Consider the following 27,998-nt stretch of genomic DNA (forward strand, 5'->3'; position numbering starts at 1 on the left):
TAATCAGAGAATCCTTAACTATTCAAAATATATAAGAAATTACTCTTTAACCCTTGCGTATATTTCAAAAGATGGATATTTTTATAGCCCATGACAACACATCACAGCAATTAACAATATCGCAATATATCCTAGTGCAAATCAGGACACAAGAAGATAAGCACAATAAAAATGAAATGTAAAAATGGATCTCTTTCGCAGTTTAGCTGTTTAACCAGGTTTAAAGCAGGTTTAACCATATTCTATTCTATCGAACAGGGGTATTTGGAGCAGTCAGTAAAAGTCTCCATGGCAGATCGTATGCAATCACATATTTATCGTCTGTTATATCATACTACACCTGGCTGGTATTATCCCGATTGTTTTCACTGCCGAGCAGCTCCTTGTGGGAGGGACTTCAGTATGATTGGCAGCTCTACTCTCAAGCATTAGCAATTCTCGTGCAAAGTGTTTCCAATGGGACAGGTCATAAGTATCAGGTCAGTGGTGGTCTGACATCCAGCACCCCCAGGAGATTGACCACTACACAGTGTATGGATCTGTGTTGTTCCACCTCCGTAGATTGTATACTTCCTTTGGCCACAGTATCCTATGTTACCTGATTAATGGAGGTGCTGATTGTTGGACCCCACTGATTGACGATGACCATTTCTACAGAGAGAGTGATCGATAAATATCTCAGTTCTGGACAACTCCTTTAAGCTTTATTTTTGACTGGACATTCCCTTTAGAAGATACTTCAAAATTCTTAGGTAAGGGCTATCGTCATTACTATGGATTAGGTGTCTGTTACTGCTAATCTTTACATAGAATATGGCATGTAAGTGATTGTATCTATCCTGAATTTCTTCCAACTCGAATGACAAATACATATACTGCTTCCACATCGATGATGACAGTATCTCACTAAATATCAATCCTGAGTCTGAGTTTAGAAGGTGAGATTGGTGACATACAATGACCCCCACAGGTGGTTCAGGACAGGTTGCAATTCTTGTCTGTCTTCTTTGGTGTTGGGGGAGGTTTGGGAGGAGTAGGATGTCCTGGAGGTCTCATAAAAGCAGGCAAAGGAATTGGTTCTCCTAAAAAATATCCATCCTCCTCTTCATCTGAAGATGAAGAGGATGTAGACGAGAACGACGGACAGGTGAAATGTATGGGTTCTTTTAGTTCAGTACTAAGGGGAATCTTAAAGGTAACTCGAGGGCCGGTTCGATTTTGACTCCTGAGGTCGGGCAGAGAACGTCTTTGAGAACATTCGCGGGAAAATTCGCGAGGTGCTCCTCTTAGGCTGGAATGTATGGACCTCGGAGGAGTTATATATGAGTTACAATGCTGGGGCGTCCTAGTTTGGTCAATCATAGACATGGCTCTTCTTCCTCCTCCCATTCGTCTTTCTTCGAAATTTTCTCCCTCTGCTTCTATGTTGGTAGATGTGCCAATATCTCTTGTTTCCTTGCGTGCAGCTACATCTGATTGTGCCGGGCTGATAGAGCGCTCACTGTTTGTGCGTGGCAGACTGCATGCTCGGGAGCAATAAATTTGTCCATGACGTGGTAGGAATGGTCTGCCCAGAAGAGATGACCCACACCTATCGCAACAGAAGCAGCGTTCAGATGCATGCCAGTGCTGTCCTCCATGAGATAGCTGTCCTTCATCGACACCTGGGGGCCAAGACACCATTTATTAGCTTGTGGAAGACTGGTACAAGTCCTAGAGATGCCCTCGTCTGCCCATAGAGATGCCCTCTTCTACTCACGGCGATGCCTTGTTCTACTCACGGCGATGCCCTTTTCTCCCCTCAGAGATGCCCTATTCTGCACACATGGGAAATCCAACTAACTATTCACTTATACAGAACAGGACGATATCTCATTGTGTCTTTAAGTTAGCTTGTCATTTAGGAGATTGAAAAGTTAGATGAAAACCCCTGTGACGGTAGCCATATTGTTTCCCATCCGGTTTGTAAAGGGGTTCTACGCTTTGAACATCTCTTATGTGTTACAAGTTTCTTTTGACAAAATAGTCATCACAAAGTGTATCTCGGATCTGACCCCCAGTGATCCTTTGTGATCTGTGGGAAAACCTTCTAAGAGGTGATCAATTTCCCTACAGTGCCCCCACAGGAGAAATAAGGCATTACACAGTGCACTTTAAATCAACGGGTTGCCTGTGTAATGCAGTACAGGATTGTTCCTCCAGAGTAAAAGACACTTGTAGCCAAAAGATAAGGGTCCAGAACAAGGGGTATCTGGCTATTAACTCAAAATGTCCTAATAAGGTACATAACAATTCTCAATCAACAGGACAAAATGGATGAATTTAAGGGGGTTGTCCACTATTTGTTGTGACCCCTTAAATGCAATAGTATTCCATGTAAAATGAGGGGAAAAAAATCTCCGGGAGGTGAGCATAAGTTTTTTTTTTTATTTTAATCTACTTGGCACTCTTGAATGCAATATGGGTTTAGCCAAGTAGTGGACAATCCCTTGAAGGACTTTATTTACAGATGATTTTTTTTTCTCACCTATGATCTCACCGCAGCTGTCACAGTACTGTGCGTAGAGTCTCTTATAGCAGGCAGAGCAGTATGGCCGCTTATCCTTCATTACATGGCGGTGCCCTACAACAGAACATTCACACTCGAAGCAGCAGAAATGCCTGGTGTGCCAGTGGAAACCCTCAGCCTGTGTGCATTCCACCGAGAAGATGATCTAAAAGACAAAACATTCAGAAACCACAAAAAAATAGAAAATAATTAATTTACAATTAATAGGTAAACTACTTGGTGGATGATGGGGGCACTCACCTCATCACATGCCAAGCATCGTGGTCGCTGAAGTTCAGCATGGTGCCGGCCACAGTACACTTGTCCTCCATGGTAGAAGTAGATGAGGTCACAAAGTAGCTCTGAGCACTGCGTACAGGAGAAACACTGAGGATGCCAACAAGAGCCTAGTCCTGCTCTTGATGCAAATACCGCCACATCACCTCCACCAATTTGGTGTCCACACTGCACAAGCATAGATTTTGTTATCGTATGATTGTTACGTTTTTGGTAGAATTAGGCAATCAACTAAGTTACCAACTATGTGAGATTGGGGTTCACAAAAAGTCAAATTAACAATCCAGGATCAAGTTATAACGCTATGATTGCTTGCATTATCCTTTTCCATTCATATTGTCCTCTTACCTTCTGGCAGACTGTGCCACTCATGGTTCTGGAGACAGGACGTACAGATCCACGACCCAAATTTTCAAGTTTCCGTTTCTGGCCGAAAAGTATTAGTAACTCCTCTTCTTCCTCTCCCTGCAAAGAGCAGCAGTACCGGGCCTGGGACAGGTCCGGCTTACAACTAACAGCGGTACTGGGCCTAGCACAGAACAAACAGCAGCACTGGATCTGCCACAGAACCACGCAAGGAGTAACACAGAAAGCAGAGAAGAAGGGAGCAAAGTATGAAGAACCCTTGATCTAGACTCGAAGTAAGTAGAGGAAGTATCTCTAGCATGGGCTTTACGAGATAGAATGGGAAATACTGTGACCCAGAGGAAGATTAGGACTAACCTTAACATACTTTATTATAGTTCCTATGTAATGTCCTGCTCACACATCTGGCTATCAACATATTGAACCCTGGTGGCCACCAAGTATCCAACTAGCAAGGAATTGCAGCATTCAAAACGCTCCCAAGAATGGAGGGAGACATTAAATCATATTCTTCTTGTTTGTGATGTGGCACAGAGTCAGTGGAGAGCCAAAGGGTCAATATCAGATAAAAGACAGAAGTACCAGGAACCAGAGGCAAAGTCACGTCAGAGTCAAAGCCAAGTCAAACACGGGGGAATCCAACAGCAATCAGGAAAACACTAAGACAGGAAGGGTAGGGAAGGAGGGATAGACATGGGCAAGGTCTGAAAGCGCAGCAGGACCAATCAGGGTACTACCAGAGCCAGATACACACGCCGTAGGCAGAAAATATAGCAGACACCGCCTACAGGATGCAGCGGAGCTAAATAGCAAATCTGAACCCAGAATGAGGCAGAGCAAAGTTAACCCTTGACATGATCAGTCTGGGAAAAGAGCAGACAGGACTCAAAACCTGGACTGGATCATGACACATTAGCATTCTTCTGCTCGTGGCTAGTGAACTTCTGTAGATGAACTATTGTTCAATTTGAAGGTCTTCAGGTCAATACATGAGGCAAAAGAAAGGTCCAAGTTGGACATCAACACAATAAAGCTCCATTAGATCAACTTCTCAGAGTGTCAAGAGCATGGATGACTCCCCCTATCCGCCTCACTGAAAACCGCCATGTTTTGTAGACTGAGCGTTATATAGAAACCACTTTATAAAATGCTAGCTAATGTTGGTAAAAGTACAACTATCCTACCAATTATTTACAAGGGGAGTATTTGACTATGCCAACCAAAAAAGGAAAACCTACCCCTAAAACCATCAATCTTTATTATAAAAATATAATAATAAAGATTGATGGTTTTAGGGGTAGGTTTTCCTTTTTTGGTTGGCATAGCTAATATTGGTACTAAGAAACAAAAAGAAGGGAAGATATTTCAGTTCTAATTTAATCCTCAACCATTCTACTTACCTCACAGTCATGTGGGGGTAGTTGGTGTAGAAGTTGCCTTAGTCTGTATCTTTCTCCCATACTCTGCACATACGGGACTTTGTCCTCTGGGAGACATCTGAAATATTGGTGAACCTGAGTGAGATAAAACCCCATAACATACGTTTTATTGACTGGCATGATACTGTATATTTTACTATTATTACTGTGAGGATAAGTGATACCTGCGCAGGTGTTAGTCCAGGGGGCACCCATGCATATTTCTCAAAGGCAGAGTCAGAACTGCTTTCTCCGGAGGATAAGCGATTTGCTCCTACCATTTGACATAGAGATCTCTCCAGTTCCCGATGAGATGTGGAACTCCCATGATCTTCCCATGGACAGTGACAATGCTGGCAGATCTTCCTGGAATAAAAAGTAATAGTTGCAGAAATGGAGACGTTTGGTATGAAAAGGAGAATTGTGTAGCCTGGTAGAAACTGCATTGTAGCTAGCTGGCAAGTGGGGGTGAGTATTGCTAGCTGTATATGGTGCACCACCCCGGGACTACAAAAAGGGTCACATAGAAGCAACTAGAAAGATCCAGCCTGTACTGCTGTGGCTGGGATGGAAGAAATTTAGGTTGATGTGATCTCTTTAATTGTGTAATGTGTATTAGGGTCGGGACTATTGAGTACACAGAGCAGGGACCAAGTAGGGAGTTGTAAGGCATTTTTATTTTGCTATGTGGTCATTCTTGCACAGTGTATTCCCCCGGATACCTCGCCACTTCTAGATTCACCATGTAGTAGTCCTAATATGCTAAATCAAAGCCCCTTTTTCCCATGCAGCTCCCTTTCCAATTAAGATGCACCCGAACGGCTGGTGAGCACAGAAGAGGATTGTTATTGCAGAAAATTAACTGCAAAAAAAAGAGAAAAGGAGTCATCCAAGAGTAAGAAATGCTGTGCTTGTAAGTCCACATTACTGACCACTTACACACTTTTGCATTTACAGTCGAAGTAGTTTCCTAGAACTTTGGACTACGCTAGGTCAGCCAGGTCAATGAAAAGTAAGTTGTTTTAGGAACTCTGAGGAATGTGACACATTAATAGCACCGCATGACTGGAAATTAGCCTGGCATTGTCCTGATGCCTAGAAGTGAAGAAAATATCTCTGCCATAGGCAAAATATAGAATGATAAGATGCAGACCGAGCTTTATAAAGCTTTAACTGGGACAGATTCTTCATAGGCCTACAGGACATGTTAATTTCTAGTAAAGGGATCCCTCCAGCATAATGAACTATAATCAATTTTGCTTTCTAACTTTCTTCTTGACTGTGCACCAGCATCAATGTAGGCCCAGGTAGACCGTGACCTGGGGTAAGTGTGCTCAATGTCATACTAAAACACTACACTATAGCTATGATGGGAGAGGCATAGATGAGCTGATGAAAGAAGTTGGTTTGGCACCAATGGGCTGCGGATGGTCCTGGAAAACCTAGAATGGGCCGATGTGATTAAGCTAAGGTTAGTCCACGGTGACCATGTTGGGACGCTGGGAGCCAGACTGGCTTGTCTATAGTGGAAGTATTGCGAGAGGTGGTGGGCTGGAATGAGAAGCTTCAGGGTTTTGGGTGAGAGGTACCATCATGGTGACACCTAGCAAGGCCTTTAGAAGGACACTTAGGAACAGACAGTGAAGTGGTAATATCTTAGCCACGGGAAAGGGAAACTTCTGGGTTTCTGTGCTGGATTCTCCGAAAGTGGGTGGAAAGGATGTTAGAGCTTTATGGCCAGGGGGACTGTAATTTGGATTTAGAGGGGCTATAAGCATGGGAAAGACTGGTGACTGGTGTGTATGGGGAGATTGGCTGCCATGAAGCTTCTGGTGTGTCTTGGAAGGATCAGTCAAGTTATAGGAGGAATTGGCTATGGTAGTAAGTTGGGTGTGGGAACAACCCTCAACCTGTGAAAGTCACCCAAAGTTGCATTGTGCAAGTTGTACTGAGTTCCTGAGGTCTGTGTGAAATTAAAAGTTTCTGGTATGGACTCAGTTTTTTTGGTACATGTGCTATGTACTGTATTTTTACAGATTGATTGTAATGGGTCTGTGATCTATGTGGCATTTCACGTGTCCTTTTTTTTTTCCTGGCCTACTTTGAAGTTTCCCCATGAGAAAATGCATAGCACATGTATGTCATCCATGTTTATTCTGTATTTTACTGCTTCATGGGTAGAGGAAGCTAATTATTTTTTTCTTTCATGCGCAAAAATTGGATGCAACAAGGATTGTAAAAACTGACACACGAACCAAACAAAGCAAGCTGGAAAAAAAACAAATGGGTACTAATATATGGTAGTGCCAAGTCTTCAGAGTGAGAGTTGTTCCTTGTAGTCACTCTCTGCTCTCACTGGTGAAGCAGCATCTCCATAGAGGACACATATACAGGTGCTTCTCACAAAATTAGAATAGCATCAAAAAGTTAATTTATTTCAGTTCTTCAATACAAAAAGTGAAACTCGTATATTATATAGGGTCATTACAGACAGAGTGATCGATTTCAAGTGTTTATTTCTGTTAATGTTGATGATTATGGCTTACAGCCAATGAAAACCCCCAAATCATTATCTCAGTAAACTAGAATACTTAACAAAAAAAGACCCGTAAAGGCTTCCTAAGCATTTAAAAAGGGCCTTTAATCTGTTTCAGTAGGATCCACAATCATGGGGAAGACTGCTGACTTGACAGATGTCCACAAGGCAGTCATTGACACACTCCACAAGGAGGGTTTATATACAAGGAGGGTTTATATACAAGGAGTACATAAAAATTATTATATTTTAACATACCTCCATCGGTGTGCAAGGAAACCTGGGCACCGCTCTTTGCAGGAGTAACATGGCTGACCTTGACCTGTGACATTAATCTCCGCTCCCTAGTACAGAAATGAAAATCACTGAAATTAATCACAGATGGGGAAAATATAGATCTGTCTAAGACATTTTCTAGGTTTTCATACATTTTGTCGAAAAGTTTGCTCTGCGGACGAGCGCACGGAGCAACGTGTGGTTATGAATGGCCTAAGTTTTAGTATGGCCATCTGAACCCATTCTTACACAACCCAACAAGGTTATAATCTGGCCTCCAAGGAAATTGGTATCCATTTGCTTTTCTTGCACAGTACTCCGTATAGGGAATTAATGTAAATCTGACATCACGGTTGGCAAACATTTATATTGGTTTCCATTTTGGACTCCAGGAAAATCAAGTGGCAGAACTCTAATTTGTTGTAGCTACCATATTGCAAAATTGGTTCTCTAACCCAATGATGCGGCCATCACAGTGGTAGCGGGTCCAACAGTAAGCGGGCCCAGAGGAGAAGGAGACCTGCCAGATCCCCAACCAAGAACTTGTCTCAGCTGTATGGCATCTGCAGTAGGGAATATACAGCTGAAACCTGTGGCGGAGCAGAGAGCCATTGGATCCCTGCTCCACCACTTACTCCGGTGAGTCAAAAGCTGCTTTAGCTGCAGTCATTTACTTGAGGTCCAGAGTGTATGGAAAACATCAGGCAGACGCTGCCTGCTCCAGGCTGAAAGCTGCCAGAAGAAGAAATGAAGCCGCATCGCTCATCGGGACATGGAATCCAGCAAAAGGGGGCATTATTAATATATGGAGGCACAGAAGTGTTTATTATTAATATAGCATCAAAAAAAGGGGCATTATTAATATATGGAGGTACAGAAGGGGCATTATTAATATATGGAGGCACAGAAGGGGGCATTATTAATTTATGGAGTGTGGGCACTGAGGGGAATCATTTATGAGGGTTGTGTCCCCAAGGATGTGGAACGCCCGCCAGGGCCGTGGGGTACTCTGTACCGGGTCCGGTACTTAAAGGGATGTGTCACGGCGGCGGTGACCAGGTCCGTGGCCCTGGGCGCCCATGTTAAAGGGACGGTCTTTAAAGGGGTTTGTGAAATAATAAAAGTTTGTGACGCCACCTGTGATACTCGGTCAGGGGTGACCGACGCTGCTTAAAGGGGTCCTCTGGGGTGATGTTATGGCAGCAGGGATGGTATGGCTTCCCACAAGTGAAGCTGGGTCCCCAGGGCTCCCGGTGTGTTTGGCAAGATTGGTGCGGTGCCAGAAAGTAAACAGAGGACACAAGTTGCAGTCTCTTTACCTCTTTACTGTAGAATTCAGGCAGCCACAGTCCAGGGTACTGGATCACAGGTACTGGTATGGTCCGGCCGGGTTGGAAGCGAATCTGGAATCCCCGTAACCAGGTGGGGTTGGAAGCCTTCCTTCTAGCACTGCGTTGTAGTCCCTTGCTGCCTTAGGCCTCACACAAGGCCCTCACGTTTTCTCTCTGTCTCCCTTGTTGGTAGGACTCTACACTACACGTACGACAGGTAACTCGAGCCTTTTTACAGGATCTCTTTCACGACCGGGGCTCTATCTGCTACTGTGTCCTCGGGTGTTAATGGTGGACAGGTGGCTTGAAGTCCAGCCGTCTGCCGTAGGGCATAGAGTTTCTCCCACAAACTCGGTCTTCCGGCTACCGGTATCTGCGCTCAGCGTGGAAGAAGCTCAGTCGCAGCTTCTCTCTCCAGCTCTTCTCTCATTCGCTCCACTTCCTCTCTGTCTCTTTACAGACTGCTCTGCTTTCCTCTTTGCTCTTCCCAGGAGCTGCAGCACCTCACGTGGCTGCACAACCCCAGAACTCCTTCCTCACTCCTCACTCTCCTCTCACGAACTAACTAACTCCTCCTCCAGACCAGAATATATATCTAGATCTTGGGAAGCTCCCATGAAACTGGGTTGAAAGCTCCCCCTTCTGGCCTGGAATCAGAACAGTGTTGTATGTGCTGAATACCTGATAAAGGGATCCTTCCTCGCTTCCAAGCCTGACATCACTCTCCCATGAGGAAAGTAATGCCACTGTAACAACCACGAACCTGGGGTGTTACAGATGCGCATACAGGCTTTCTGAACCCACTGGAGAGCATTGTAATAACAGCCGTGCCTGTGTTTACAATGCAAAATAAAAGAGAGTGGATTTCATCAAACTTTTTTACCAAGTCAGATTTAGGAAACCCTGACATGGGCTTTTATTTTTTAAGAGATCTGTAGGATGGTAATGGTGCGGATCCCTCCTTCCACTTCGGGTCTCTGGAGTGGTCTATGTCCATGAAACCCAAATAAACTTTCAGTTAGGGTTTGGGTGTGTCAGTGTTTTGTTTGCAAGCAGCAGAGCAGGAGTCTTTATGCAGGACAGGTTTGTGTGAGTCTGAACTCAGGCCAGAGAAGGAAAAGTTACTGAAGCACCCACGAGTGATACAGTGGTGCAGTCGCCCACAGCAACAACCTCGAGTGCCGCTCCGGCAGATACATTTGTCCTTGGGCCCATACTACTCCAGATATGCCCCTCATTTAACCCTAACCTTTACTTTGGTTTGGGTGTATATTTTTAGCCCTTTATTTAATAGACCCCAAGGAGCTCAGCACTAAAGACCCCCCACACCTTGCACCCCCTATAAGCCATAAATGATAACTGTTCTGAAAAAGAAATGCAAAGGGTAAAATTGGTGATAAATCTGCACAATTGGGTGCAAATTTTGCCGCATTGGATTTTCGGCTACAGACAATCCACAGGGGATAAATCTACAACATATATATAACACAGGTTGCAATAAAACAGGCTGATGATGACATGACATCCTTTATCTCCCTCTTGAGCAATAAGTGTGGATTTACTAAAGGTGAACCTACAGTCTAAGAGGCGTTTGGACTTGAATATTCACAAAGGATCAATGATTCGGCGAGACACAAGGGATGTCTAAACTTGAAGCACATAGCGCTGTACCTGGGGTAAGAGTAGGAAGAAAGGCGTGGAAACAAAACAACGCAAACCACAAGAATGAGAGAATTTCAGAGAAACACTCGCAGCTCTACATCAAGGACAAAAAAATGCTCATCTATAATTGAGAGAACCATACAAGGCACGCAGAATTTTTTTTTTCAATCTACCCATAATGATGGCTTAACAAAAAGAAGAACAGTACATTTGTGCCCTGTGGGCAAAACATCTGCTTTCGTTCCTAATCCATTTTCAAAAGCAGTAAAATATTGCCTGAATAATTTCCCCCAAAATACATGAATGAAGCTACTATATAGTGCAAAATTATAGTGTCGAAATAAGACCAATTTCACACATTCCAAGGTCCAGACCGGCCATCCCAAAACGCCCTCATAAACAAATAGGGGTCTGGTGAGTTCGTGTGAGAAGTCCCTCGGCAGGTTCGGACATTGCAGTCTGTACTGTTAAAGTTGTGGAACTGGCCAAATCCTCTATTCACACAGGTATTCGGGAACAGACAATTGGAATAAGTGATTAGCTGCATTGTGTATGCAAAGGGAAGAAGAGGGCAGAACCTTTTTCCCCGATGACCCTTGAGGTCCCGTCCAACCCTAACGTTCTATGATTCCCATGTTCTAAAAAAAATGGACACCAAACGGACCCCATAATGATCAATGAGGCCTTCAGCATCGGATCACTATTATGTTTGTCTGTTTCTACAATGGAACAGACAAATGGAAAGTCCAAACGGATATGTGAACAGAGCCTAACAGTGCTCTCAGAACCAAAGAAATATCAGATTACAATGCCCCTATAGTGCCATCATGCAATTCTCAAGAATTTCTGCTATACAGTAGTCAAATACTACCCCATAGGAAATAAATAATACCAACATATGGTGCAAGAGCAATCTGAGTCAGCAGGGCAAGGGGGCACCGACACCATGTACCAGGAAATTTGGAAATGTTTTGAATGGCAAGATATTGGGTAAAATACAAGCAAAAGGACACATATAGTTACATAGTTATTAAGGTTGAAGGAAGACTTTAAGTCCATCTAGTTCAACCCATAGCCTAACCTAACATGCCCTAACCTGTTGATCCAGAGGAAGGCAAAAAAAAAACATGTGGCAAAGAGTAAGCTCCACATTGGGGAAAAAAATTCCTTCCCGAGTCCACATACGGCAATCAGACTAGTTCCCTGGATCAACGCCCTATCAAGGAATCTAGTGTATATACCCTGTAACATTATACTTTTCAAGAAAGGCATCCAGTCCCCTCTTAAATTTTAGCAGTGAATCACTCATTACAACATCATACGGCAGAGAGTTCCATAGTCTCACTGCTCTTACAGTAAAGAATCCGCGTCTGTTATTATGCTTAAACCTTCTTTCCTCCAGACGTAGAGGATGCCCCCTTTTACTGATAGCAGTGATAAACAAGAACATAAAATCCAACAATTTATTAACTGCAATAGTAAGAATGTGGTTTATATGATAACATGCATGAAATGTAAAATAAGCTACATAGGCTGCACCACTCGCATGTTAAAGACGCGTATCTCTGAACATATCACTGACATTGTTGTGTCCACTAATAATAATCGCTCTGTGTCTCATGCCTCTAAGCATTTTATCACCAGTCATCAAAGAAATACTACATTCCTTCGGGTTGTCGGCATTGAGAGGCTTGGAGTGACAGCCAGAGGAGGAGATTTGAAGAGACGCCTCATGACGCGTGAAGCTTATTGGATGTTTTATCTTAACACTTGCCATAACATGGGCTTAAATGCTCGCAAGGAAATCATGTTTCATTACTGAGAGATTCACATTGTCTAGTTGTACTATATATTTCACATATGTATATTATATATTTCTTTGTTTGTTTTTTTGATGTTTTTTGTGACATTTTTGCGTTTTTATTGTATATAATCACTGCTGCATCAGGTGGTGGAGTGATTTTCTGTGATTTTCACAGCTGCTATTTAAACCTCACTCTGGTGCATGGTGAGCAGCTTTGAAAAATAACTTATTGTTCGAAACATGTAGCTTGCTGCTATTTCTTCTCCTGTAAACCATGTTTTTGGACGTTGGATTTTACCTTCAATAAATTTTGATATTTTTGGAAGCTGGATTTTCTCCACTATTTGTTCAGGATGCCCCCTTGTCCCTGTCTCAGGTCTATGATTAAAAAGATCATCAGAAAGGTCTTTGTACTGTCCCCTCATATATTTATACATTAAAATAAGATCACCCCTTAGTCTTCGTTTTTCCAAACTAAATAGCCCCAAGTGTAATAACCTATCTTGGTATTGCAGACCCCCCAGTCCTCTAATAACCTTGGTCGCTCTTCTCTGCACCCGCTCTAGTTCAGCTATGTCTTTCTTATACACCGGAGACCAGAACTGTGCACAGTATTCTAAGTGTGGTCGAACTAGTGACTTGTATAGAGGTAAAATTATGTTCTCCTCATGAGCATCTATGCCTCTTTTAATACATCCCATTATTTTATTTGCCTTTGTAGCAGCTGCCTGACACTGGCCACTGAATATGAGTTTGTCATCCACCCATATACCCAGGTCTTTTTCATTGACGGTTTTGCCCAGAGTTTTAGAATTAAGCACATAGTTATACATCTTATTACTTCTACCCAAGTGCATGACCTTACATTTATCCCCATTAAAGCTCATTTGCCATTTATCAGCCCAAGCTTCTAGTTTACATAAATCATCCTGTAATATAAAATTGTCCTCCCCTGTATTGATTACCCTGCAGAGTTTAGTGTCATCTGCAAATATTGAAATTCTACTCTGAATGCCCCCTACAAGGTCATTAATAAATATGTTCAAAAGAAGAGGGCCCAATACTGACCCCTGTGGTACCCCACTACTAACCGCGACCCAGTCCGAGTGTGCTCCATTAATAACCACCCTTTGTTTCCTATCCCTGAGCCAGCTCTCAACCCACTTACACATATTTTCCCCTATCCCCATTATTCTCATTTTATGTATCAACCTTTTGTGTGGCACCGTATCAAAAGCTTTTGAAAGGTCCATATACACTACATCTACTGGGTTCCCTTGGTCCAGTCCGGAACTTACCTCTTCATAGAAGCTGATCAAATTAGTCTGACATGAACGGTCCCTAGTAAACCCGTGTTGATACTGGGTCATGAGGTTATTCCTCTTCAGATACTCCAGTATAGCATCCCTTAGAATGCCCTCCAGGATTTTACCCACAGTAGAGGTTAAGCTTACTGGCCTATAATTTCCGAGTCCAGTTTTTGCCCCCTTTTTGAATATTGGCACATTTGCTATACGCCAGTCCTGTGGTACAGACCCTGTTATTATGGACTCTTTAAAGATTAAAAATAATGGTCTATCAATGACTGTACTTAATTCCTGTAGTACTCGGGGGTGTATCCCATCCGGGCCCGGAGATTTGTCAATTTTTGTGATTTTTAGACGCCGCCGTACTTCCTGCTGGGTTAAGCAGGTGACACTTAATGGGAAATTTTTGTTATCACTGATCATATTGTCTGCCATGGGATTTTCTTGTGTAAATACTGATGAAAAAAAGTCATTTAGCATATTGGCTTTTTCCTCATCCTCATCCACCATTTCCCCCAGACTATTTTTAAGGGGGCCAACACTTTCATTTTTTAGTTTCTTACTATTTATGTAGTTAAAGAATATTTTGGGATTATTTTTACTCTCTCTGGCAATGAGTCTCCCTGTCTCAATTTTTGCTGCCTTGATTTGCTTTTTACAGAATTTATTTAATTTTCTGTATTTATTTAGTGCCTCATCACTACCTACTTCCTTTAATTCTATAAAAGCTTTCTTTTTGTCACTTATTGCACCCCTTACAGCTCTATTTAGCCATATTGGTTTCCTCCTATTTCTAGTACGTTTATTCCCATATGGTATATACTGTGCACAGGTCCTATCCAGGATGCTAATAAACATCTCCCATTTTCTTTGTGTATTTTTATGTCTCAGGATATCGTCCCAGTTAATTGCACCAAGATCCTCTCTCATCCGTTGGAAATTTGCCCTCCTGAAATTTAGTGTCCTTGTCACCCCTCTACTACACATCTTATTAAAGGATACACAAAAACTTATTATTTTGTGATCACTATTCCCCAAGTGACCCCCAACCCTTATATTTGCTATGCGGTCTGGCCTGTTGGTTAAAATTAGGTCTAGCAGTGCCCCCCTTCTTGTTGGGTCCTGAACCAGTTGTGGAAGGTAATTGTCTCTCATAGTTGTCAAAAACCGATTACCTTTGCTGGAACTGCAGGTTTCTGTTCCCCAATCTATTTCAGGGTAGTTGAAGTCCCCCATAATAATGACTTCTCCTTGAGTCGCAGCTTCATCTATTTGCTTTACGAGGATATTCTCCATTGCTTCCATTATTTTTGGAATATCAATAATTTATTATTTTTTCCCCCTCCCCTTATCTCTACCCATAGGAACTCTACATTTTCATTAAATTCACCTATATTATCACGCCGGATGGGTTTTAAGGACGATTTTACATACAGACACACCCCACCCCCTCGCTTATCTGTACGGTCATTTCTGAAAAGGCTATAGCCCTGCAAGTTAACAGCCCAGTCATGGCTCTCATCCAGCCATGTTTCAGATATCCCCACCATGTCATTATTATGCTCCAACAACATTAACCCCTTCACCCCCAAGGGTGGTTTGCACGTTAATGACCGGGCCAATTTTTACAATTCTGACCACTGTCCCTTTATGAGGTTATAACTCTGGAACGCTTCAACGGATCTTGGCGATTCTGACATTGTTTTCTCGTGACATATTGTACTTCATGATAGTGGTAAAATTTCTTTGATATTACCTGCGTTTATTTGCAAAAAAAATGGAAATTTGGCGAAAATTTTGAAAATTTTGCAATTTTCCAACTTTGAATTTTTATGCCCTTAAATCACAGAGATATGTCACACAAAATACTTAATAAGTAACATTTCCCACATGTCTACTTTACATCAGCACAATTTTGGAACCAAATTTTTTTTTTGTTAGGGAGTTATAAGGGTTAAAAGTTGACCAGCAATTTCTCATTTTTACAACACCATTTTTTTTTAGGGACCACATCTCATTTGAAGTCATTTTGAGGGGTCTATATGATAGAAAATACCCAAGTGTGACACCATTCTAAAAACTGCACCCCTCAAGGTGCTCAAAACCATATTCAAGAAGTTTATTAACCCTTCTGGTGCTTCACAGGAATTTTTGGAATGTTTAAATAAAAATGAACATTTAACTTTTTTTCACAAAAAATTTACTTCAGCTCCAATTTGTTTTATTTTACCAAGGGTAACAGGAGAAAATGGACCCCAAAAGTTGTTGTACAATTTGTCCTGAGTACGCCGATACCCCATATGTGGGGGTAAACCACTGTTTGGGCGCATGGGAGAGCTCGGAAGGGAAGTAGCACCGTTTGACTTTTCAATGCAAAATTGACAGGAATTGAGATGGGACGCCATGTTGTGTTTGGAGAGCCACTGATGTGCCTAAACATTGAAACCCCCCACAAGTGACACCATTTTGGAAAGTAGACCCCCTAAGGAACTTATCTAGATGTGATTTGAGCGCTTTGACCCACCAAGGGCTTCACAGAAGTCAATAATGCAGAGCCGTAAAAATAAAACAAAAATTTTTTCCCACAAAAATTATTTTTTTAGCCCCCAGTTTTGTATTTTCCCGAGGGTAGCAGGAGAAATTGGACCCCAAAATTTGTTGTCCAATTTGTCCTGAGTGCGCTGATACCCCATATGTGGGGGGGAACCACCGTTTGGACGCATGGAAGGGCTCGGAAGTGAAGGAGCGCCATTTGGAATGCAGACTTAGATGGAATGGTCTGCAGGCGTCACATTGCGTTTGCAGAGCCCCTAATGTACCTAAACAGTAGAAACCCCGCACAAGTGACACCATGTTGGAAAGTATACCCCCTAAGGAACTTATCTAGATGTGTGGTGAGTGCTTTGACCCACCAAGGGCTTCACAGAAGTTTATAATGCAGAGCCGTAAAAATAAAACAAAAATTTTTTCCCACAAAAATTATTTTTCAGCCCCCAGTTTTGTATTTTCCCGAGGGTAACAGGAGAAATTGGACCCCAAAAGTTGTTGTCCAATTTGTCCTGAGTGCGCTGATACCCCATATGTGGGGGGAACCACCGTTTGGATGCATGGGAGGGCTCGGAAGGGAAGGAGCGCCATTTGGAATGCAGACTTAGATGGAATGGTCTGCAGGCGTCACATTGCGTTTGCAGAGCCCCTAATGTACCTAAACAGTAGAAGCCCCGCACAAGTGACCCCATTTTGTAAACTAGACCCCCCAAGGAACTTATCTAGATGTGTTGTAAGAACTTTGAACCCCCAAGTGTTTCACTACAGTTTATAACGCAGAGCCGTGAAAATAAAAAATCTTTTTTTTCCCCACAAAAATTATTTTTTAGCCCCCAGTTTTGTATTTTCCCAGGGGTAACAGGAGAAATTGGACCCCAAAGGTGGTTGTCCTATTTGTCATGAGTACGCTGATACCCCATATGTTGGGGTAAACCCCTGTTTGGGCACACGGGAGAGCTCGGAAGGGAAGGAACACTGTTTTACTTTTTCAACGCAGAATTGGCTGGAATTGAGATCGGACGCCATGTCGCGTTTGGAGAGCCCCTGATGTGCCGAAACAGTGGAAACCCCCCAATTATAACTGAAACCCTAATCCAAACACACCCCTAACACTAATCCCAACAGTAACCCTAACCACACCTCTAACCCTGACACACCCCTAACCCTAATCCCAACCCTATTCCCAACCGTAAATGTAATCTAAACCCTAACCGTAACTTTAGCCCCAACCCTAACCCTAACTTTAGCCCCAACCCTAACTGTAGCCTTAACCCTAGCCCCAACCCTAGCCCTAACCCTAACCCTAATGGGAAAATGGAAATAAATACATTTTTTTTATTTTTCCCTAACTAAGCGGGTGATGAAGGGGGGTTTGATTTACTTTTATAGCGAGTTTTTTAGCGGATTTTTATGATTGGCAGCCGTCACACACTGAAAGACGCTTTTTATTGCAAAAAATATTTTTTGCGTTACCACATTTTGAGAGCTATAAATTTTCCATATTTTGGTCCACAGAGTCATGTGAGGTCTTGTTTTTTGCGGGACGAGTTGACGTTTTTATTGGTAACTTTTTGGGCACGTCACTTTTTTTGATCGCTTTTTATTCCGATTTTTGTGAGGCAGAATGACCAAAAACCAGCTATTCATGAATTTCTTTTGGGAGAGGCGTTTAAACTGTTCCGCGTTTGGTAAAATTGATAAAGCAGTTTTATTCTTCGGGTCAGTACGATTACAGCGATACCTCATTTATATTGTTTTTTTATGTTTTGGCGCTTTTATACGATAAAAACTATTTTATGGAAAAAATAATTGTTTTTGCATCACTTTATTCTCAGGACTATAACTTTTTTATTTTTTTGCTGATCATGCTGTATGGCGGCTCGTTATTTGCGGGACAAGATGACGCTTTCAGCGGTACCATGGTTATTTATATCTGTCTTTTTGATCGCGTGTTATTCCACTTTTTGTTCGGCGGTATGATAATAAAGCGTTGTTTTTTGCCTCGTTTTTTTTTTTTTTTTCTTACGGTGTTTACTGAAGGGGTTAACTAGTGGGACAGTTTTATAGGTCAGGTCGTTACGGATGCGGCGATACTAAATATGTGTACTTTTATTGTTTTGTTTTTTTTATTTAGATAAAGAAATGTATTTATGGGAATAATATATTTTTTTTTTTTCATTATTTTGGAATATTTTTTCTTATTTTTTTTTTACACATTTGGAAATTTTTTTTTTAACTTTTTTACTTTGCCCCAGGGGGGGACAATACAGATCGGTGATCTGCCAGTTTGCATAGCACTCTGACAGATCACCGATCTGAGAGAAGTGCAGGCTGCTTCACAGTGCCTGCTCTGAGCAGGCTTCTGTGAAGCCACCTCCCTCCCTGCAGGACCCGGATCCGCGGCCATCTTGGATCCGGGTCTGGAGCAGGCAGGGAGGGAGGTAAGACCCTCGCAGCAACGCGATCACATCGCGTTGCTGCGGGGGGCTCAGGGAAGCCCGCAGGGAGCCCCCTCCCTGCGCGATGCTTCCCTGCACCGCCGGCACATCGCGATCATGTTTGATCGCGGTGTGCCGGGGGTTAATGTGCCGGGAGCGGTCCGTGACCGCTCCTGGCACATAGTGCCGGATGTCAGCTGCGATAGGCAGCTGACACCCGGCCGCGATCGGCCGCGCTCCCCCCGTGAGCGCCGCCGATCGCGCTGGACATACTATCCCGTCGGTGGTCATACGGGCCCACCCCACCTCGACGGGATAGTACGTCCGATGTCAGAAAGGGGTTAATTCTAATTCGTCCATTTTGTTGGCGAGGCTTCTGGCATTAGTATACATGCACTTGATGTTCCTCTCTGTACCTCTATTCTTTCTTAAATTACTAACTGTTCTAACCCCACCCCCCATGCCACCGCCACCCCCAACTTCCTTATTTGTGCCCAGGTCTCTATCTGCACTATCTTTCCCACCTATAAATTGAATACCCTCCCCCCAATCCCTAGTTTAAACACTCTTCCAACCTTCTAGCGTTTTTCTCCCCCAGCACAGCTGCACCTTCCACATTGAGATGCAGCCCGTCCCTAGCGTAGAGCCTGTAGCCAACTGAGAAGTCGGCCCAGTTCTGCAGCAACCCAAACCCCTCCTTCCTACACCAATTCTTGAGACACTTATTAACCTCCCTAATCTCCCGTCGCCTCTCTGGCGTGGCACGTGGTACAGGCAGTATTTCGGAAAATACCACGTTGGAGGTCCTTGCTTTCAGCTTGCAGCCTAATTCCCTGAAATCATCTTTATGGACCTTCCACCTTCCTCTAACTTTGTCATTTGTGCCAATGTGCACCATGACCGCTGGGTCCTCACCAGCCCCTCCCAGTAATCTGTCAACCCGATCAGCGATGTGTCGGACTCGAGCACCAGGTAGGCAGCACACCGTCCGACGATCCCTGTCTTTGTGACAGATTGCCCTATCTGTTCCCCTAATAATTGAGTCCCCCACTACCAGCACCTGTCCGGCCTGCCCTGCTCTCCTACTTCCCTCCTTACTGTAGCAGTCACTCCTCCGGCTTTCAGAGGGCATGCCTGGCTGCAGCAGTGCTACCCCTGTACTGGCACCCCCCTCATCTGCCAACTTAGCAAACTTATTGGGGTGTGCCAGATCAGGACTAGCCTCCCTGGAACTCTTCCCTCTACCCCGCTTTCTGGCTGTCACCCAGCTAGCTACTTCACTGTCCGGCAGCTCCATCCTACCATCCCCCCCCCCCCTCATCATTAAAATGAGACATCAGTCTACCATCACATTTTGGAAGCCATACCAAGGAGATCGATCTACTGCATGATGGACTTTATTGACTTAGGATCCATTAATGTTCTTTTGTTCGGTTGGAAAAATACTGCTGCATATTGGAGTATTCTTGCCTGATGAATCTGCTGACAGATGCCTCGAATTACTCTGTTTGGCAATGTTACCATAGCCTAAAACTGACCTGGATATAAAAATTCATTACATATTTATTACAAAGGTTTTCCTTATTAGTTGGTTTATTCTTTTAGGATTTTTTAAGCTTCTTTAAGCACTTTAGCATTTATGATTTGATTTAATAAACCCCCCTATAAATGTGTCATGTAAAATTGTATGTACCAAAGCCCACTTATGTAATTGGAATACACTTTTATCTATGCTTAACATATAGGTTATACCAGACATGACATATAATATTCACATGATTCAGTCAGTAATATATGAAGGATACTTCGGACAGACTTAGCTATGCAAGAAAAGTCCTTGAAAAACTATGGCGTGTCCTAGACAAAACATCTCTGAATTCACGATAACCTACTTGGTACATTTATATATTTTCACTATAATGACAACTATATTCTAAAAAGTCTAAAAGGAGTCACATCCCTTGCCCCTCTCTAATACTCATATAGCAGGTATCAAGACCGGGGCTCCCTATAGGGCGTTACAGCTACTGACCTCATATATCAACAAAAGTTTCTAAAAATTGGAGTTAAGTAATTATCATTAAAAACAAGGTAGACCCAATAGACAAAAAAAGAGACATGACAAATACTAAATAGATTGAGACTAATATGAGCACAAAGGGATAGCTGGGTACAGACACAGTGCTGTCCTGAAAGTCCCTACGTGGGTATCCCAGCCTTGCAGTGGAGGTTGGCAGCCTAAATGTTACAGAAGTGGCGCCCATGCTCCTCGTAGGGGATTTGTCTTCATTCCTGTAAAAAAAATCCCAGTCTATTTTCCTGTCTTCTTCTGCATTGATATAACAGAGTACTCGTGTGGAGTACAGCTGATGACAGTGATGGGTCAGCACCTGTGTCACTAACTCTGGGGATGAGCTTCTGCAGGAGATTGTTCTGATAAGCACAATAATCCATCACTGCCATCAGCTGTACTCCACATGAAATATTCTGATATCAGTGCAGCTCATGAGAGGAAAATAGACCAGGGAAAAGCCGGTTTGGATGGAGATGGCGAGCTCAGCACTGAATCCCGGAGGGACTAGGATCACGTCAATGTGAACAGACCTGTGTATTGGGTCAATAAAACAAAAGGGATCATACAGAGCTCTGCTGATGCTTGAGGATAAGCTAAGCACTTCTGCGCGATCATGAGGGGTCTGAGGACCTGGTGATCTAGTCTGACGACTATCTGCAGAAATGACTCTAGCAGATGCGTCACTATACACATTTACTGAAAGCGTAAAGTCACTTTTTGGAAAAATTGGATCACTTAGAAGGAAATGTGAATCCCCGCACTATTAAGTCTGATGCTGAACCCGTAGACCCTCCTCTTCACAATGCACAGGCGGCATCCATTACTGCCAGCGGTAGCCACAGATAGGGGCAGTAATTGGTGAGGACACACCAGTAATTCCGGTCGTGTGAATCTCCGGAGGGCACATTCCCTGTTATCAGATCTCTGCTAAGATCAAAGCTAAACCATGTGGATGAGACGGGAAGATTCTGCTTTACTAAATGCTTTAAGGGAGAGGAAAAACAATGATATGGAGAAATTGCTGAACAGATACTGATAATTGGGCTCCAACATGTTGGGAACTGTTAAGAGTGTGGGGAATAGGAAATGGAATTTGTCTAACGATGATGAGAACCTATTAATAGTTAACTGCGAGATGAGAAAGTCACTGGACGTTACATTTTCAACTCATTAATGGAGGAGGCCGTTACTGTAGGTCAGCCGAAATTCTTTAGAGAGGAAAGGACGGGTTTGCACCATGACTGCTTATAGGGGCGTAACTGTAGTGGGCGCAGGGGTTGCAGTTACACTCGTGCCCTGGAGCGTAGAGTGGACTGCTGATGGCCAGCTTATCCTGTCGAAAATGGGATCTGTAAGGATGGAAAGTTTAACTCATGATTGGCAGAAACAAGCTGTGTATGGCATGACTGCCTAAAAACCCTCATACACATTGGACTAATGTCGGCCAAATCCACTAATATCAATGGGTTCAACCGATTGTCTAATGTGTATGGGGGCACCGGCCGACTGATGGTCAGAGGAGATGTGCATCAGGCATGCTCAATTTCAGATTGCTGATCACTCTGTCCTCCAGGAGATAAACCGCTGTCCGGTGGGTCAGTCGCCATCTTTCTCTTGGAGAACACAGGAGTGCTCGGCTCTGTGGGAGAAACAGCTGGGATGGCTGGCAGCCGAAGGATGGTCCAAACCATCCTATAGCTGACAACCATCTAATGTGTATGACCGGTTTTAGGGTAAATTCACAAGTAATGACAGAGCTCTGGACTTTCCCTATGGAGATTGGCCAGCGTCTTAGGCTGTGGATGTGACCTAGACTTGCAGTGGATATTTCCGCTGTGTGTGTACGTACCCTAAAAGGGGTTCCCCGGCCTTGGAAAGGTATTAGGCAGCTATTCATGTCCACCAGATTTTGAAATAAATTAGCAAATTTTCAGGTGTAAAATGCTCTTTTTACCGCGCATTTGTTGCAGAACTGCAGTATTTAACCATCTATATTGAAAGGGGTGAAAATCCAAAACAGTAATTGACAAGCTGCAGATTATAGGTCAAATTCCACATGGATTATATCTCATCCACATGCCACAGATTGCAATGGGCGTCATTCCAAACATACATTCCCTTAGGCCAGTGGTGGACACAGAAAGAAGAGGGCCCCTGTGCAAGAAAACTATATGGTCCCTCTGTAGTAGAATTATTCTGTCTCCTTGCTTGAACTTATGGGTAGGTAGGATCCTGCTGCAGCTAAAATCACCACATGTTGAAGGACGGAGTGCTCGGTCAGAGAGCGAACATAGAAATAACAAAAGACTGACTGGCACATCCAAATTCAGGCTTTAAAGAGAGGTATTCACATCTACCCAGAAATTCAATCTTAGAGAGGTATTCACACTAGACATGTAGGTTCCCAGCAGTTGTGAGACCACCTTGACGTTGGTTGATGGGCAGGCATGAATTGGCCAAATTATGTGCTAAGGGTCTCAGTTTTTTCCTAGTATTCAGAAGCAGTAAGGCTATTCATATTTCATATATTTCATATTGACATGATTTAGCACTACAGAGTACAACTTTATTGTATTTGGAGGTAGCTGCTCCTAGTATGCACCTGTTCACACTAGCTTGGAAGTGCCAGTCAGTCTTTTGACATTTGTGACTACTATCTGAAGTCCTGAAACACGGAATTTGGATAGAACTGCTGACAGAGCCATTCACTATAAGGAGGAAGGTGGAGACACTTTGTGCTTCATCTGGCCTCTCTTACGACAGTGTCCATCTTTTTTTAGCTGGGCACATGAGTATGGTGGACTACACTTTTGTGCCCACCTTAAAAAAAGGCACACTTAGGGTAACGCACAGCTTGCTTTTTTTTTTTTTTTAAACAAACTTCAGCCAAGGGTCAGTGGTCTTCCAAAACTAGAAAACCCTTTTAAGACAATCATTGCTGCTATTGCACCTGGATTCCCTCATGAGGCTGCAGTGAGTGACCCATATGGGTCTTGACACCTCTCGGGGTATTTGTATGTGCCATTCATATTTACTACATATACTAGTGGTGCGTATGCAGCACATGCACTAACATAAGAGGATGACTGCTCCCTAGACAAGAAATGGAAGAGATCTGGCAATACCAGGATAAAGGGTGATCGAAGGAGGAGGGGTGCGAGGTCTTAAAATTAATGGAGTCACTGTGTCTTGGAGGTCGGTGTGTTAATGAATGACTGATCCAACTCGGCTACTTATTATGTCACAGTCTTAGAACTCTTGGGGAATGTACGGAAAGTTTGGGAAACTATATTAATGCAATTGGCTGACGAAAGAAAAAAGTTTGTACACTTGGGTAACATTGTGCATTGGACCACTGCTTTGATGTGTCCTCCAGAAGACTATGGACCAGATAAAGTATTTTCTACCAGCAGTGATGGGTCTGATCGACTGATTCATGATTATGTGATGTGTACCACTACCTGCGGGTACCAGCATATAGTGCAGCCAGACATCAGAATTTCCCACCTCTGGTCTATCGTATGTACAAATCAGCTCAAGGTGACAAGTCCAAACAGATCTTCTAAGCATATAGTAGTGCATGCCTACCAGACCATGTTATTACATCATGTCTGATTAGCTGCCATGATTGCCTATAATTATGTTACTATTGCAGATGGTATTCATAAATGAGCCAATCAGAGCGCCGTGTAGTCACAACCATAGACATATAAATCTCATTCATATTCCAAAACAATGAAATATTGTTTAAAATGTTGGAATGTTGGGGATGGTTAATTAAGGGGGATCTTCCACTTGATTTTTTTCATTTAAATTGAATATCTCCTCCAATTACCACCGCTCCACTGATTCTGGATCAGTTTTTCTTTTTCATCTGTGTCTCTCTGATCCATAGTTATGCCCCCTGAAAAAAAGCACATTTTCCCCTCAATAAACTGGGCGTAGACCCCAGAAGGTCTCTGTGGGCGTTTGTTTTTTTCTCCTGTCATGCTGTCCAATCAAAACACAGCCACACCCACAATGAAGTTCCATGGTATACGCCCAGTTATTTGAAGGGAAATAAAATTTGTATCTTTATTTCCAGGTCCATAACTTTAAAATGGAGGGGCACAGAAGAAAAAGAAATACTGTTCCAGAATCACTGGATCAGCCACAATTAAAAGAGCTAATCAGTAGATATTAAAAATTCCAATGAAAAGTCCCCTTTAACTAAAAATAGTAACAATTCACAATGTTCTAAATTTAAAAGTAGAATTTTAAAATGTAAATTAAATTAAATTAATTTTAACTGAGTATTCTCATAATGGTTGTTGCCAATGATCATGGTGAAATCTTTAAAGGGATTGTCTAATGTCAAATATCTATTAAGGTCATATGAAAATCATACAGTAGGGTCTCCTGTTAGAATACAGAGCAAGACAAAGAAAGGCTTTCAATTTGGCGGACCAGTTCACATTATGCCAGATTCACACATCTATATTACGAGGGCTGAATAAAGACCATGATGTAGAGACTGGCCTCGGTCTCCTGACCCAAAGTTGACAACCTCATAGGAAAATACAGACGTGGCGGAGTCAGGCCTTTCATTTGAATGGCAAGGATGCAATAGTACATTTATCCTGTAGTGGCCGCTGTAACAAAAATGAGTAGCTGAACACCACATTTCCTGACAATAACAGTGATCTGATGATCGTTGGATCAGCTTCATGGGATAAACCCTTTAAAGTGATCGCTATCAAGACTTTATTCTATGGATAACTTCATGATAGGGGCTGTACAACATTTTTAGAAACCCCCTCATAGCTCCTCATTCCTTACATTCATGCACAACACACATTTTAACATCAAAGTTTTAACTCCTTTTTCTGCAAATCTTTTTATTGGGTTTTTCGAGCATTGATTATCCCCCGTCAACCTCACCCCACCATTTTCATCCCCCTGGAGTTATTTTATATACGTCTGATTATTTGCTACAAATTTTGCAACAAGTGACTTGAAAGTCACAAAAAAAAGTTAATAAAAGAAAAAATTATTTTTGTCTTTTATTTTATGCAAAAAATCACAAACTGTGTGCAGCATTTTGAAGAATTTAAAACAAAGAAAGACAAAAAATAAATAAAAGTGCCTTAAAAAATGCAAGTAATGAATTGGGTCTAAAGTCTTTTATTTAGTATAGGATATACTTGGCACACTCGTAGGGGTCTGATGCAAAAAAGTGTTTATTTTATACATACAGTATTTACACCAATCAAACGTTTCGGTCTACCAAGGACCTTCATCAGTGTGCTCTATAGAGAGCTGGAAAGGGTATAAAGCATAGACCCTTGAAAATAATATTGCATCAAATAAATAGGATAACAGGAAATCCTGAATAGAGGGCTCAAGACCAGCCGATCGAGCCTTGAGGAAGACGATAGAGAGAAGGACGCGGTATCCACCGCAGGTCACAGGAGCTGGATGGCGGCGGTCAAAGTCTTTTATTTGTCCAACTTTTCACAATCTATCGAAGGCTGCGCGGCACTGGCATTGCCCGGTAAATGTGTCCCTGCATTCGGAGAAATAGAGGAGCACACGGGCTGTAGAGGATCTGAAAAACATGGATGCTTTCTTCCAGAAACAGTGCCACACAGGTGCACTGGTTGTGTCTGGTATTGCAGCTGTGCACCATTAAAGTGAATGAGGTTGACCTACAAGACTGGGGTGGCGCTGTTTGTGGAACACAGCAGCCATGTTTTTAGAAAACCTTTAGTAATTCCTTCACTGTCTTTTACATGAGCCAATGCAAACTGCATAGGAGCAATTACAACAATTATTTTTGAAGATGCGATCAGCCGATAAATGAGTGTTTGTTTGTTTGCTCGGTAGCTAATTGCTGCCATGTTTACAAGGGTGTCTGATGACGGAGTTGGACACACCAGCTGCCACCACATTTGTAAATCTCATACCTAACTTTTAATTAAAACTCCTTGGATTTGCAAGTTGACAGCTGATGCGGAGAAGCTTTGACTTGTGCTGCCTGGCGGAAGATGCTCGGCCGGTTGAGAGTGTTCATTGTTTATTGTGGATTAACTACATTAATGTCTTTATTTTTCAAAAATGCAATATCATTGTATGTGGGCTTAGAAATGTTTCATTCGATGCTCCACCAGTGAAGGGATGAGAAAAATCTGGGTTTGAGATGCAGTATATAGTATATATATACATACATATATATATACTTCTTAAATCCCCAAAAGGGAAACTTTATTCCCTCTTTCAAAATGGAGCTGCAGGTCAGATCCCCCCCCGACCACCGTTCCATTCATTCTCCGACGGAAAAAGTCGAAGTGCAGTTCCAGAGGGAATGAATGGAGCAATGGTTGAGAATGTGGCTCCATTCTAACGGGGATAAAAGTGTCCCAACGGTCGGACCCCCACCAATCAATAAGTTATCGCCTATAATGTGGATAGGTAATAACTTGTTTTCACCAAAACTTTTTAACCCATAGAACGCTCTGCTCATGCTCGAGTGCAAGTTTGTTGCTTCTGGTTCTACACTTTGGATTCAGTGATCAATGGTGGTCTCGGAATTCCCACCCATCAACACTTCTAAACAGGATTGATAACAATGTTTAAAACTTTGCTCACCCTTTAAATGATAAAACCACTTCAGTTTTTGTATTTTTTTTTTTTTACCCGTAAAGCAGTAAAATGTCCGATGCGAAGCTACTGACGACGTGACGATTCTCGGGAATCTTTTCAGTGTGAATATTGACCTGGCTGCATTGTTATTCCTCCACAAATGTGACGGTCACTATCGTTGAGTGTCCAAGACACCTAGGTTCAAGATGACTTGTATTTATTTGTTTTCCAAAGAATCCACGGCAGAAACCCAAAACTAAAAAAAAAAGTGGCGGCAGATCCCCACGTAGTAATATCATCCGGCGGGGGCTATCTTTCAGCGCGGAATCTATTGAAAAATAACAAATCTGCTTTGGGTTTTCAAACCCTCCAGTGTAATTTTTCTGTTGCATGTGAATGGGGGACTAAAAAATGTTTTCTATAAAACAATAATGACGCTAAACCTTTCGATGATGTGAGACAGCGGGGCACGTCTGTGCTCGCGAAAGTCAAAAAGACAAAGAAGAACATTAGACGGAGAGCATACGGACAAAAGTATACAGCAGTCACCGCCGTCCACCTTACCTGAGAGCGACGTCTCCTGGAATTACGGAACATCCTGACCCTGCGGATGTCTCCTGAGGTCTCGTACAGTAACTCTTTCCTGGTCTTCAGTTCCGTTCACCTGAAGTCAGTCCACACCCCTTACACACCATACGGGACCTCCCCGGGGGACAGCCAGCCCTACCTGTAAGAGGAGACAGACACTCCTAGGCTGGAAAGTGACACCACCC

At 42.8% G+C, this 27,998-nt stretch overlaps 2 protein-coding genes across 4 annotated transcripts in view; both read right to left on the reverse strand.

Moving 5' to 3' along the window:
• Positions 1–27,998, reverse strand: part of PFKFB1 (6-phosphofructo-2-kinase/fructose-2,6-biphosphatase 1) — a 724,603-nt gene that overhangs the window by 341,586 nt on the left and 355,019 nt on the right. The gene's annotated exons all lie outside the window — the stretch shown is intronic.
• Positions 59–27,941, reverse strand: PRICKLE3 (prickle planar cell polarity protein 3). Of its 3 annotated transcripts, none has more exons than XM_077283739.1 (8): positions 27,790–27,941; positions 7,424–7,509; positions 4,815–4,995; positions 4,612–4,725; positions 3,194–3,334; positions 2,810–2,917; positions 2,528–2,714; positions 59–1,664 (listed from the first exon to the last, which is right to left on the reverse strand). In XM_077283739.1, exons 1-8 carry the CDS (start codon positions 27,820–27,822, stop codon positions 976–978), a joined length of 1,539 nt encoding a protein of 512 aa, XP_077139854.1. In that variant the 5' UTR covers positions 27,823–27,941; the 3' UTR covers positions 59–975. The 3 variants fall into 3 exon arrangements, with proteins under 3 accessions (XP_077139854.1, XP_077139853.1, XP_077139855.1); XM_077283738.1 differs by having other exon boundaries at positions 2,810–3,013; XM_077283740.1 differs by lacking the exon at positions 7,424–7,509 and having other exon boundaries at positions 2,810–3,013; positions 27,790–27,851.

Source organism: Ranitomeya variabilis, chromosome 2 (assembly GCF_051348905.1).
Source record: "Ranitomeya variabilis isolate aRanVar5 chromosome 2, aRanVar5.hap1, whole genome shotgun sequence".
Classification (NCBI taxonomy): Eukaryota; Metazoa; Chordata; class Amphibia; order Anura; family Dendrobatidae; genus Ranitomeya; species Ranitomeya variabilis.